This window comes from Pelophylax lessonae, assembly GCF_965119305.1.
Source record: "Pelophylax lessonae genome assembly, chromosome: 3".
Lineage (NCBI taxonomy): Eukaryota > Metazoa > Chordata > Amphibia > Anura > Ranidae > Pelophylax > Pelophylax lessonae.
This window is the reverse complement of record NC_138770.1, coordinates 553,483,636-553,498,572: the sequence shown is the minus strand read 5'-3', so window position 1 is coordinate 553,498,572 and position 14,937 is coordinate 553,483,636. Positions and strand designations below refer to the sequence as shown.

At 43.9% G+C, this 14,937-nt stretch overlaps 1 protein-coding gene across 2 annotated transcripts in view; it reads left to right on the top strand.

The window, feature by feature from the left end:
- ATL2 (atlastin GTPase 2) overlaps positions 1-14,937 on the top strand; it is a 223,932-nt gene that overhangs the window by 120,071 nt on the left and 88,924 nt on the right. For both annotated transcript variants that reach the window (XM_082249141.1, XM_082249140.1), the window contains exons 6-7: positions 8,065-8,121; positions 13,538-13,630. In XM_082249141.1, the coding sequence (XP_082105267.1) occupies positions 8,065-8,121; positions 13,538-13,630 (150 nt within the window). The remainder of the gene's footprint in view (positions 1-8,064; positions 8,122-13,537; positions 13,631-14,937) is intronic.

The following is a 14,937-nucleotide window of genomic DNA, read 5'->3' as shown; positions in this document are numbered from 1 at the left end:
CCTCTGGGTGATCTGTGTACATTGCAAGAATTTTAACAATCTTTGAGTCCTACTGGTGTCTTTTGAATACGGATTCCTGAATGAGAGTGTCTGTGTTCAATATAATCAGCTGATGCACTTTCAGTGTTCTCTTGAAGAAAGTGTCTGTCCTGGTAGTAGATCCTGCTATCTCCGCCTTAAACATGCCGTGGCTGCCTGTGAAAGGCACTTCACACGTATGCCCTTAGGAGAACGTCTTTTTGTGAGGCACAAGTTCATTAAAGAAATAAGGTGAGGGGGGGGTCTTCCTTCCACAGTGGAAAATTCCAAACCCCCTCTACAGAGGAGCCTCTACCTCCTCAAAACGCAGAGCAGCTAACTGCTTTGTCCAAACTTCAACTTGTAGATCTACAATCTTGTCCTTGACATCCTTGGTTAGCTCTTTGGTCTTGGCCAGGGAGGAGAGATTGGAATATGATTGCTTCTGTGGACGGATGTCTTTTATACAGTTAACAAGCTGAGATTGGGAGCAACTCCTTTACCTGTATAGAAAAGATCTGGAAGCCAGAAACCTTGCTGATTGATAGGGGATAAAATACCGTATTTTCCGGCGTATAAGAAGACCCCCCCAATTTTCATCTACCGGTAATACTTATACTTGGGTTACCTTGGAGATATTATACTCGGCGTATAAGACGACCCCCCATTTTGGGGGGATTTTTTTTAGGTTCAAAAGTAGTCTTATACGCCAGAAAATACAGTATTTCACTCATTAAAATGCCAATAAATGTATAACTTTCTCTATCGTCCATCGACAGACGCAGCCTCATCTCCATGAGCGAAGTGGGTTTATGCTCCTCCCATCAGGAGTAGTCTAGGCAGGAAAATTTGAATATACACGCCCTGGGGCTGTCCCTCCCAGGCATAAACCCCCACTGCACAACCCAGCAAATCAGTTTGATTTCTGCTTAGAGATGGAGTAGACCTAGGTTTCCTGCTGGGACTATGGTCTCAGTTTTTTTTATTCTTTTCAGAATATTTTCGTTTATTTCTCTTTACTTGCCAGCTAGTGTTCAGGGAAGAATTTCCTGGTGATCTACAAGCAACGATGCCCGCTGGGGCTTCGTACTGGATAATCTAGATCCTTATGGTCCCCCAGTCTGGCCTACGAGCGTGAGCAGGTTATAGTTCTGACCTAGGCCTAGCTACGACGGTGCCCCCTTATCTGGAGGGGGACGAGCCTGCGAGCGGATGCCTCGCCGGGACGCAACGACCTAGAACGCCCTGAGTCGCAGCGTATCTCTTGGCTGGCAGCACCCCCACTTCAGGTTGGAGGCAGTCTGCCCAGAGCGGAGCCTACCCGGTCCATGGTATGGTGAGTAACTGTGCCCCCCTTGCCCCTGCTAGCCTTGAGGGGATGGGGGCCCTCCCCTGGGGATAATGGGATTTGCGCCTCCCAAGAGATCCCCCCTGGTCTGCCCGGTCTGTGTCCCTTCCCCCTATCCCTGCGGGGGCTAAAGTTGATTTAGTGATGAAAAAGTTTGATAGCCGTAAACGGCCGCTGCCTTCTCCATCTGTGGAGGTGTCTTCTGATTCAGAGGCTGATGTGGTTTCCCTGGATGCTCCCCTTCCTGAGGGGTCACTGTCCTCGCAGTCAGATGGTGAAGGGGACCTGTCTTCTTCAGCTGCAGTGCAGGAACGCACTTTGGTGGAAGCCCTGATTATTTCAGTGCGGGATACTTTAAAATTGGCTGATGAGCCCACCGTCGGCAGGGACGCGGGTGGCTTTTGGCTCCCAGAAGTCTACAAAAGCTGACAGGGTTTTCCCTTGTCCCGACACTTTTCACGATATTGTGAATGACCAATGGCAGCGCTTTCAGCACGTGTTAGTGGTGCCAAAACGCTTTAAACGCCGGTATCCTTTTGCTGAAAAGGTTTCCAACTGTTGGACGGTGCCACCTAAAGTGGACCATCCTGTTTCCAGATTAAACAAATCTACTCTTGTGCCTGTGAAGGATTCCCCAGTTTTTACGGATCCAGTGGACAGGCGGGTGAAATCCCTTTCCGCTATCTTCACGTGCTGGCGGGTTCCATTTTGAAACCGGTTTTTGTATCTGTGCTAGTCTCACAGATGGTGACAAAATGAATTAGGGGTTTGTGGGAGTCTTTGGACCCCGAGACTTTTCCTCCGGAACAGCTGGAACTGTTGGACCAGGTGATCCAGGCTCTGGTGTTCCTGTGTGATGCGTCTATGGATGCGGCTCACCTGGTGGTCAGGGTCTCAGCCGTGGGCATTGTTTTAAGACGCATGGTCTGGTTGAAAAGCTGGTCGGCTGACCAAGCTTCTAAAAAAGCCTTAGCTGATCTCCCCTTTCTGGGAAACAGGTTGTTTGGCAACTCATTAGATGAGTTGATCAAGGGCCTGACAGGTGGGAAGAGTACTCTTCTTCCTCAATCCTCCAAGGGTAAGACACCCCGTCCGAAGCGTGGCCTCTCCTTTTCTGCTCATAAACGTTTTATTCGTGCCTCTGGGGCGCATGAAAAAGCTAAGCCGTTAAGAACTTCTGGAGGTGCTAAGAAACCCTGGGGCAAGTCCAAGGCCGGTCAGTCCAGTGTTGCAGACAAGTCCTCTTCAGCATGAAGGGGCGCCTTCACCCGTTTCTGTTTCTGGGGTGGGGGGAGGTCTGCGCTTCTTTCAGGAACCCTGGACTTCCTTCATTCAGGACGAATGGGTTCGCAAACTGGCTTGTTCCAGGTACAAGATCGAATTCTGTTCCCGGCCAGGGGACAGGTTTTTTCAGTCAAATCTTCACCTGTCTCTGGAGCGTTTGAAGGAGCTGCAGGAGGCTGGGTGAGATCGCCTGGTTCAAGGGGTGATTGTTCCAGTTCTCCAACAGGTTTCTATTCAAACCTGTTCACCGTGCGTCCAATCCTGAAGGGCAAGGTGCGTCCAATCCTGAACCTCAAGGCTCTGAACTGCTTTGTGCGTGTGCAGAAATTCCAAATGGAATCCATTTGGTCGGTGGCAGTATCTTTGAATCGGGGGGTATTTTCTGGCTTCCATCGATCTCAAAGATTCGAGGGACATCAGCAATTCCTCCGTTTTGCAGTGGCAGAGGAGCACTTTCAATTTGTGGTGTTACCCTTTTGGGTCTTGCCTCCTCTCCCAGAGTTTTTTCCAAGGTCCTAGACCCTATGCTGGCCTTGTTACGTTGACGAGGTATCTCAGTTGTGGGGTATCTGTACGATCTCCTGTTGCGAGCAGGTTCCCATTTGGATCTGCTGGAAAACCTCTCCATTACAATTCGGACCCTTCAGGACTTCGGGTAGACGATCATTGTCACCAAGTCTGCCCTGACTCCGTCTGTGCGGGTCACCTATCTGGGGCGGATCCTCGACTCTGCTCTGGCGAAGGCCTACCTTCCCTTGGACAAGCTTCAGAAGTTGCAAAGGGTGGTCCAATTGCTGATGGGGGCTGATCAGTCTTCCTTGCGGGCTTGTATGAGGGCCCTGGGTCTGATGGTCTGGACCTTCAAAGCAGTCCCGTTTGCTCAGTCTCACACGAGACAGTTGCAGAAAGAGATTCTGACAAAATGGAACAGAGATCCTCATCATTTGACCTGAAGATTCGGTTGAGCCATCTCATGAAGTCGGCTCTCTCGGTGGCTCCAGTCACCTGTCCTGTGCCATGGCAAGTCCTTCCTGCCGGTATTTTGGACAGTGGTCACCACGGACGCCAGCCTATCAGGCTTGAGTGGAGTGCTGGGGAAGCTCTTAGGGGATTTGGGCGTCGGAAGAGTCTTCCTTGCTGATCAATATTCTGGAGCTGAGAGCCATCAAGCTCTGCCTGCTTCACTGGACGAGTCTGCTACATGGCATTCCCATTCGGGTCCAGTCGAACAATGCCACGGCCGTGGCTTACATCAATCAAGGGGTCACCAGGAGTGCCCTGGCAGCCAAGGAGGTGGCCGAGATTCTGGTATGGGCGGAACACAGTGTTCCGGCTCTTTCTGCAGTCCACATCCCGGGTGTGGAGAATTGGCAAGCGGATTACCTGAATCGTCAGGTGTTGGATCAGGGGGAGTGGTCCCTGCATCCGGAGGCGTTTCATCTCCTGTGTGTCCGGTGGGGGACCCCGAACATGGATCTGTTTGCATCTTGCCTCAACAGGAAAGTTCAGAGGTTTGTGGCCAGGTTTTGGGCTCCTCTGGCCGACGCTCTGATGGCTCTTTGGAGTCAGTATTGCCTGATCTATGCCTTACCTCTGCTCGTTCTCCTGCTAAGGTTTCTTCACAGGGTGGCGATGGAGGGCATTCCGGACGTTCTGGTGGCACCAAACTGGCCTTGACTGTCTTGGTACGCTAAGCTGGTAAAAATGGTTGTGGATCTTCCATGGCATCTTCCTTTTGCAGGATGATCTGCTATCTCAGGGACCGATCTTCCTTCCTGCTTTATGGTCACTGGCTTTAACAGCCTGGCTGTTGAATGCAAGGTGTTGAGGGATAGAGGTCTTTCTGATTCGGTGATTCCTACCCTTTTGAAGGCCAGGAAGTCGACATCTAGGAAAATCTATCATTGTACGTGGAAATTGTACATTTCTTGGTGTGAATCGCTGCAGCTGCACCCTTGCTTGTTTTCTATAGCTAGGGTTTTGGCCTTTTTACCAAAGGGGGTTGAGCAGCGCTTGGTGTTGGGTACTATCAAGGGCCATGTTTCAGCCTGTACTATTTACTTCCAACGTCCGTTGGCTACTCCATAGATTGATTCGCACCTTTGTTCAGGGGGTGCCTCATCTGGTCCCTCCGAGGAGATCCCCGTTACTGCCGTGGGATCTTAATCTGGTTTTGTCGGTTCTTCAAACGCCTCCTTTTGAGAATATAAGGGAGATTTCTCTGCTTTCTTTGTCGTAGAAGGTTGCCTTCCTAGTGGCTATCACTTCTGCCCGCAGAGTCTCTGAGTTGGCGGCCTTGTCCTGTCAGTCGCCTTATTTGGTGGTTCACAGGGATAAAGTGGTCCTCCGACTTAATCCGTCCTTTGTTCCGAAGGTGGTGTCAGATTTTCATTTGAATGAAGACACTGTCTTGCCTTCCTTATGTCCTAAGCCTAAACATCATAAGGAAGCTGCCTTGCACTCTCTGGATGTGGTTAAGGTGATAAGGGTTTATCTGACGGTTACTGAGTCTTTCAGGAAGTCGGACTCTTTGTCCTTCTGGACGGTCCTCGCAAAGGTTTGGCTGCGTCCGCTGCTACCATTTCGAGAGGGATCAGGCAGACGGTTGTTCAAGCTTATTCGGTCAAGGGTTAGGTTCCTCTTTTTCCCTGTGAAGGTGCATTCTACTAGAGTGCTGAGTGCCATCAGGCCTCTGTTGTACAAGTTTGTAAGGCAGCGACTTGGTCGTCTGTGCACACCTTTACCAAATTTTTCAAGGTGGATTTGTTGGCTTCTTATATGCCTCCTTTGGCCGCAAGGTTTTGCAGGCTGCTGTTTTGTAAGAGAATGTTTGTACTTCTCTTCGGGGTCTTTTTTCTGGGTGAGCTCCTGTTTGATCTACATGTTGCCCGGTTGGCCTACGGTTAGCCTTTTGGAGTTGACGTTACTGTCTGGTTGCGTTTTCCCATCCCTCATGCCTATACTGCTTTTGGATGTCCCGCTCAGCTCATGAAGATGAGGCTGCGCCTGTCGATGGACGATAGAGAAAATACGATTTTTGTAAGATCTTACCGTAAAATCTTTCTCTGATGTCCATCGACAGACGCTGCACCCGCCCCTCTGTTTGGGATTGGTTCTGTTGTCTTCAATGCTTTTAAACTAAACTGGTGTGCTGGGTTGTGTAGTAGGGGTTTATGCCTGGAGAGACAGCCCCCTGGGCGTATGTATTCAAATATCCCTGCCTAGACTACTCCTGATGGGAGGAGCATAAACCCACTCAGCTCATGGAGATGAGGCTGCGTCTGTCGATGGACATCAGAGAAAAAGGTAACAGTAAGATCTTACAAAACTTTTTTTTTTTTTCTTTTTTTTTTTTGTTCTGTCTCTCACTGTTAAAATAAACCCATCTTTAAAATTATAGACTGATAATTTCTTTGTCGGTGGGCAAACGTACAAAATCAACAGGGGATCAAATACTTTTTCCCGGCGCAGAGAACTGCATGTCCTGGGCATTGGGTGCTAGGAGTTGAACATCCCTGGTGTTTTTTAAAAGAAAGTAGAAAATATCGGGTGTTTCTTTTCAAAGTTTTAGGTTTACATAATAAAAAAAATAAAAACCCAGGGGTGATCAAATGCCACCAAAAGAAAGCTCAATTTGTGTGAAGAAAAATATATAAATTTAATTTGTGTACAACTTTGCATGACTGAGCAATTGCCAGTTAAAGTAGCACAAAAAATGGCCTGGTCATGAAGGGGGTAAAACTTTCCAGAAGACAAGTGGTTAGAGGTTCCTGTTTTGCCCCTTGAGGGTTGTTTTGGATAGTTGACATTTTTGCTTTTTTGCTACGGTTGTTTTTGATTTGCATGCCCCTTATTGAGACTCTGCTTTAGGACGTGCATCCCTGTAGCCAAGAATCAGAAGAGCTGTGTCAGTCAATAAACATAAGAGAAAACGGGGTTTTTGGGACCCCATCGACATTAGTGTCAGTGGATGCAGTAATTGGCCCCAACATTGAAGTTAGTGGAGGCAATAATAGCCCACAATATTGATGTCAGTGGATGCATTAAAAATCTGTGACACTGGTGCCAGAGCATGTAATAACCTACAACATTGGTGTCAGTTAAAACATTAATATCCCCGGATATTGGTGTTGGTGGATGCAATACTAACCCCTAACTTTGATGTCCGTGGACACAATAACCCCAACACTGGTGTCAGTGGATGCAACATAGCCCCAGCACTGGTGTCATTACTATACCCCCCCCCCCCCCCCCCACATACACACACAGTCTGTGGCAGGGAAAGTTAACCATATCATTCCCTCCCCTTGTTATTGGTGGTCATGGCAGTTAAAGTTTCCCTTTTGTTTTTTTTGGGGTTTTTTTTTTTGGTTTTTCGAAGCAGTGATGTGTCCATACTGCTCCTTTTTTTTTTTAAGTGAATTGCCTAGTTTACATTTCTGAATGACCATGGACACCATCGGTAGCTTTTTGTAGAACAACATTTTGAAGTTAGGAAAGCCCTATTTGCATTGCTCTCAGGGGAAGCAGATAGAAATGTGTACATTTTGGGGTAAATATTGAACAAACAAAACAGAAGTAACACATACAATTAAAAATCAGATATGGGAACCTTCAGACAGTTGGGGCAAAATGCTACTCCATAAATTTGGGTGGTGATCCCTACTAAATAAATCATCCAAAAAGAAAAATAGGAAAATATAGGACTGGACACTTCAGTAAGTAAAGCCCATCCAAAAGTTTTCAAAATCCCACAAGTTTTCAAAATCCCACAAGTTTTCAAAATCCCACAAGTTTTCAAAATCCCACACACCCAAACTTCACCCAATACGATCAACACTGTTACACATACAGACCCCAAACCACACCTTATATTCAGGCTACCTATAAATTACTAAAATCTTAGACACAGGTAGAAATGGAGGATCTCCTCTAAGTATTCCTATGCCTTGAGGATTGTTTTAATTTTTAGTGGGCCTGTATATAAGGTGTGGTTTGGGCATCTGTATGTGTAAGGAATATTGTTACTTTTTTATTGAGTAATGTTTCCGTGTGTGTGCAATTTTGGAAATTAATTATTTTTCAATGAAATGTATATTCTTGATTCCTTTTTGGATGGGTATTTAGCTTAATCAGTTGTCCTGTCCCACATGTTCTGCTTTCCTTTTTAAAACTGAATTAACCAGTCATTTTTAGAATGGATTGCATAACCAAAGCTGGGTGTGTTTGTATCTGTTTCTGTATATGTGTTCTGCATCTAGTGTTACTCAGGGTTAATTGGTAGCTTATTGATTTAAATATTTCATGAGAAGCAAACGCTTTATACTGTAAAAGCCCTAATTTCCTGGCTTCACCCAGGGAATTTTCTGATTGTTGCGTATCTGGTTTTAAAAACTTACTGTGTGGTTTTCTAGCTTTTTACAGAGTATGGACGCCTTGCAATGGAAGAAATCTACAAAAAACCCTTTCAGGTAACTTACATCAAATTTGTACAAAAGAAAGAGGCTGTATTGTATGCTACAGTTGTGCTCAAAGGTTTGCGTACCCTGGCAGAAATTGTGAAATTTTGGCAATGCTATTGAAAATATGACTGATCATACCAAAAAAACTATCTTTTAAGGATGGAGATCATATGAAGCCATTTATTATTACACAGTTTGGATCCTTTTTAAATCCTAATGCTAACCAAAATCCCCCAACAGTCCTGATCAATATTTTCCATACTAGAGATTGACTGTTTATTGGCAAAGCCGATATATCGTGGGCCGATATGCACTTTCCCCGATATATCGGAATCGGCCACCAAGGTGGCCTATATTACCGATATTTCGGAAAGTGTTTGTAGGGGAGTGATGCTTGCAGCTAGAGGCATACCCCGGTATCGGCGTCCATAGCCGACGGTTGGCTGTCTTGTAATGACAACCGATGCAGCTGAGAAGCCGCTCGGCTGTCATTAAAAGGAGCGGGAGGAGACAACCCCCTCCCGCTGCATTTCGTGGCTCGCCCGGGTCTCCCGTCTCATCGGGAGACCCGGGCAACCAGCCTGCACGGTCGCCGAAGACCTGATTAAAGCTGCATTCTGCTCTGATAGGGTCTCCATGCTAAAACCCGGAAGTGATGTCATAACATCACTTCCGGGTACTGGTGCCAGATTCAAAAAAATTACAGCATTCAAAACAGCCAAACTTGGCGTTTTTAATGCTTTTAAGTGCAGAGGAGGGGTTTGGGGTATTTTAGACCCCCAGATCCCGCCACAAGAGTACCTGTCAAAAAAAAAAAAAAAGTTTTTAAAGGTACGAAAATATCGGCCGATACCAATACGCAATGACCAAAATCGATATCGGCAATGAAAAAATTATATCGGTCAATCACTATTCCATACCCTGGAATGTTTGGTCTTGGTACTGATGCACAAGGTGACACACAGGGTAAAATGGTAAAGGTTAATATGCCACATCTGTGGCTTTTAACCACTTGCCGACCGCCGCACGACTATTTACTGCGGCGGTCAGCCCCGTACAGGCAAAGTGACGTAGTACTACATCGCTAGCCTGAGAACCTCTAGGGGGCGAGCGCGCGCCGCCAGAGGCGCGCTCCTGCCCCCACTCGTTCCCTAACATGTCCACGTGTCTCGCGATCTCCTGGTGGAGAGGGAGAAAGGCAGGCAGCTGATGTAAACACAGCCGCCTGTCATTCTGCCTGGTGTAACAGCAGAGATCATAAGATCCTGCTATGTAAGATCCTATTTCTCTGTGGTTACATCACTAGCCACACCCCTTTACAGTTAGAAGCACACCCCTAGGGACACATTTAACCCCTCCCTCTCCAATAAAGTTAACCCCTTCCCTGCCAGTGTCATTTTTACAGTAACAGTGCATATGTATAGCACTGATTACTGTAGTAATGTCACTGGTACCCCCAAAAGTGTCAAAAATGTCAGTCAAGGGTCCGATCTGTCCGCCGCAATGTCGCAGTCCCGCAAAAAAAATCGCAGATCACCACCATTACTCGTTAAAAAAAAAAAAAAAAAAAGACAAAAATCTTTCCCTTAGTTAGTAAACGCAGTAACTTTTGCGCAAACCAATCAAAATACGCTTATTGCGATTTTTTGTTTTACCAAAAATATGTAGCAGAAAACAAATTGGCCTAAAATGTTAAAAAATTTAGATTTTTAAATTTTTTTTTTTTGGGGAATTTCATATAAAAAAAATTTGAAAAATATTGTTATTTTTTCAAAATTGTCGCTCTTTTTTTGTTTATAGCGCAAAAAGTAAAAATCGCACAGGTGATCAAATACCACCAAAAGAAAGCCCTGCTTTGTGGGGAAAAAAACGTCAATTTCATTTGGGTACAGCATCGCATGTCCGCACAATTGTCCGTTAAAGTCACGCAGTGCCGAATCGCAAAATACCCCCTGGTCTTTCAGCAGCCAAATCCTCCGGGGCTTAAGTGGTTAAAAAATTGCATTAGTGTCTTTGTATAAATAGTCAATGAGCTTGTTGGCTCTCATGTGGATGCACTGAGCAGGCTAGATACTGAGCCACAGCAAAGAAAGCATGCGCCGAGCAATGGAAAGCGGTAAACGGAGATCCAAGTAATAGAACTAGTTAGAAGACTTTATTGATTAAGACTTGAAAAAGAGACACACTGTTGCAATAATGTGATAAGCATTTTGATCTATTGATCCTGTAATTCATATGCAGCTTCTCTATTGAAGTCTATTGAAGCAAAAGAGCACAGTTTTGCGTTTGAAAAAAAAGTCTTGACCGTTTCCAAATACGCAGTGGCTGAAAAAAGCATATATGTGAACGTGTCCTATAGAAAACTGTTAAATGGACTGTAGTGCGTTTCTACAAAAAGCAATAAAATAAACGCATAGGTGTGAACCAGATCAAAGACCTTTAGTAGCAGCAGCATGCTTTTTTGTATCACCTGTCATGGGGTTAAAAAAACACTAAAATTAGCCATTTATAGTACAAAAAGAGCAGATAACCACTACAAGTTCTCAGGCACTTACTGACATGTATGGATGATATACTGAGCTGTAAGTGTGCTGCACTGTGTATATTGACATATGGATGGTGTACTGAGCTGTATGTGTGCTGCACTGTATTTCCTGATACGTAAACAATGCATTCTGTATGCAGGCCAACTAATCGGCTAACCAACTAATCGATTATGAAAATAGTTAACCATTTTCATAATCGATTAGTTGTTTCGGCACTACATAGTGTATTTATCATTATCTGTCACTGTCAATGTTGGTGTTTGGTGGAGTTGGTGTTTTATTATTGCAACAGTGTCTCTTTTTCAAGTCTCCATCAATAGTCTTTTGACTAGTAATATTACTTGGATCTCCGTTTTACCTCTTTTCATGGCTCTGTCCATGCTTTCTTTTCTGGGTTTCATTGCATTTTGGTTATTGATCCACATCTAATTTTAGAAAAGTTAATGATCTAGGGTGGTTATCTATAGATTTGGCTACTACTGCACCTGACCCAGTGTTTTTTCCACTATTTCTTATCCTTCATAGATACTGAGCCAAGGGGGGCAGAAAAGAATTGCAAAAGACCTGCATAGCAAGCTAATGGCACTTTTATAAAGAGAAAAAAATGATATAAAAAGATATCCAGAGCCTTGAAATACAGGCTGCTCTGGAAAAAGATGGTGTGCTTGTTTCAAGCAGTATAATACAACGATACTTGAACAAAAATGAGCTGCATGGTCGAGTTGCCAGAGCGAAGCCTTTACTGCGCTAATGCCTTAAAAGATGCCTACTGTAGTTACAATATGTCTGACAACACCTTGATATGCCTCTCCGCTCCTGGCACACTGTAATCTGGAGTGACAAGACCAAAATAGAGCTTTACGTTTAAAACCGTAAGCGCTTTGTTTGGAGAGGGGTCAACAAGGCCTATAGTGACAAGAATACCATCCACACTGTGAAGCATGATGGTGGTTCACCAATGTTTTGGGTGGGCAAGCTTTAAAGGCACAGGGAATCTTGTAAAAATTGATGGCAAGATGACTGCAGCATGTTATTAAAAACACTGGCAGACAGATGGCATCCTTCTACGTGAAAGCTGTACATGAGACGTTCTTGGACTTCTCAGCATGACAATGACCCTAAGCACAAGACCAATAATAATTGCTTGAAGTTACGTGATCCCAGGGGTTAAATCAGAGGTTCTAGAGTGGCCATCAGTCTCCTGACCTGAAGGCATTTTGCCAAGAAGAATGGGCATCTATACCACGCACAAGAATTTGGGACCATATAGACCACTAATACAAGACACACACTCTGTCATCGATTCTAAAGGGGCAAAACTCAGTATTAAGAATTAGGGGTATGCAGACCTTTTGAACAGGGGTCATTTCATTTGATCACTTGTTGCCATATTTTGTCTAATAGTTGCGCCATGACCAACAGTTAAAAACTAGTCCCATAAGAAATAAATGAAATGTGTTTTGCCTGCTCACTCATGTTTTCTTTAAAAATGGTACCGAACTGTATATTACCAATTCTCCAAGCTTTTGAGCACAGCTGTAAATTAGTATCAGAATATACTCTGTTGCTGATACAGGGAGAGCTTGTTGCACAATTCAGTATATTGTGACAATTGATAGTGTGGGTTAGTAGAGATCATATGGAGACCAGTAAATGATACAAGTGTATTATTTTTGTGGGAAAATGTCAATTGATTCATCAGTGCCATCTGATTATGGGATAAGCTGGTACTGTGTGTCACACATGTCCATTACAAACTGAAAAATAGCTGAACTTTGAGACTGTCCACTCATCAGTCATTGTTCCTTAAAACTGGAATAATGATGAGTTGGAAAGTGTCTTCAAGCTGATGAGGTACCTCATGGAGCAATTTGATTACTAAACTATTGCTTCTCGTTGACCTTTCCCAAGCAATTTATAAAAGTCCTCCAGGTCTGTATAAAAGTTCAATAGATGGTGGCAAAAGAAGTTTCATGTTAATTACATGTGCTTTCTTCCCCCAATCCAGATATCATCTGTAAACTCTGATAGCCAGCACATGCCTGTTTCTAGTGCTCCACTCTGCACACAGAAAGTCAGTGAAATGCCCTTTGACTTCTGTACAGTTAACAATTATTCCTGGCCACCTGCAAATCGGTGTGCTGCGAGCAGAAGGATCCTGCTCTGAGTTTATAGATGTAAAGATCTCCGTGTCATAGGAAGAGGAGTAACTTTAATGTACATCATTGCACTACCATGCTCTGATCTATACATCTTTATGACATTGAGCTTGTCTTTTAAAGTGGTACATGGCTGTCAAGTATAAAGTATAGGCACCTTAAGGTGCATGCATGCGCATATACAGTGTGGTGTGTGTGTGTGTGTATGTATGTATATATATATATATATATATATATATATATATATAGTGTGTGTGTGTGTATATATATATATATATAATGTGTATGTATATGTGTGTGTATGTATGTATGTATGTATATATACACACACAGCAGCTTTGTATCCCCTCAAGTTCTAATTGGTCAGTTACAATACTACTTTTTTTAATGTGATTTTACCAATCACTGTGATAGGATGCCTCACTTCGTCAGTATGAACCTCAGCCTTGGCTGATGAGAATGGCATGACAGTTGGGTTTAGCCGGAGGGATAAAAGCGACTTCAGTTATGTGCAGGCACCTCTAGATGGACATCAATGCATTTTGTGATTGTTAGCACTTCAACAGTATTTTTATTTAACTTTTGAATTATTGATTTATTAATCCAAGGAACTAGATTATTTGTTGGTATTTCATAGGTATACTAGATTAAGCATTGTCGGTGTATAATTTTATTTTTTTATATATTTTTTTTTTTTCGTAATATGTATTGTCATTACAGACCCTCATGTTTTTGATCAGAGATTGGAGTTATCCTTATGAACATCAATACGGCTTAGAAGGTGGAAACCTCTTTCTAGAAAAGCGATTGCAGGTAACCAATGGAGAACAAATTGTCAGCTTACTCAGTCTCACAAAGTCATGGTTTTTAATTTCTCCTGTCCAACCCCTACTCCCCTCAATGTGACTGCATCTCTGTAAATCCCAGCCAAGTTCTACTCCTACGGAGCTAAAATACTTAATGCTGTCTGGTGTCAGGGCTTAAAGGGGTGCTGTCACCCCTCCTCCATGTGACATTGCTCAGGTTTAGCAGTTGGCCACTAGACCTGAGCAGTGCATTAAGGGTGGTGTCTTTACAGATACGATGGGCAAGATGACGGTGTCTCCCAAACGCCTGCTCTAGGCTTGGTGCAGCTGGTGGGACACTTGAGCGTGCTCACCATCCAAGAAGTGTAAAGCCTTTGATACGCAGAATCTACCAATTGGTGTCAGTACCTGAAGACACCTTTGCCAAACTTGCAACTGCACCCTAAATGTGCCTACAACAGTGTTCAATAAGCATATAAAAGCTTTTAATTGTACAATGAGTTTGCACAGCAGTGGATGGTTGTTGAAATACTACATCCTGCTTAGTGTTAGGCACATTTTAACCCTTTCACTGCCACAATCTTTTTTTATATTATGCACACGTGTTAATGTGTAAATTTTAGGCCTGAAGATTAATTTAAACCCCAAGCCATTACAAGAAATCTGTTTAGAGTTAACTGAAAGCCTTCGAATTATTGCTCTCAATAGGCATACCACCCACCCAAATTTTTTGGTATTGGTTAAATGCTTGGGTGTAAATTTCTTCCTTTTTTTAATCCCCCCCCCCCCCCACTTTGTCACTCCCCCCAGGAGGAAGGATTTTATCCCCATGGCAGAAGGTCCCAAACCTCTTCTGTTCAGGAGCCTGTACTTGTTCAAAATTCAGAGCAACTAGCTGCTGTACCCAGATTTAAAGTGGAACTTCACTCACTCAGTTAACACTCACAATTTTTAATCCTTATACTGCTAGCATTGGTAAATAGATAGGAAAGTATATTTTGTTTACTGGTTTTAAACTGTTGGCCAGAAATGCTAGGGGTGTTTTTCAACATAAATTCTCAGCAAAATAAAGCATGGAGATATGAATGGATGGCTGGCTCAGTTTGCTTTGAATATTAAAAAATGAACTGAACAGCGTTTTTGGTTTGTGGTACTCAGATGCAGTGAAATTCACCTTTAGAATGGTACTAAAGCTTTAAGGTTTTTCTTACCTAATGTGTTCTATGCATTAAAGTAAAAAACCTTCTGTCCTGCAGAAACCCCACAGCACCCCCCTTATTCTTGCCTGATCCGATCCAGTAACATGCACGAGAG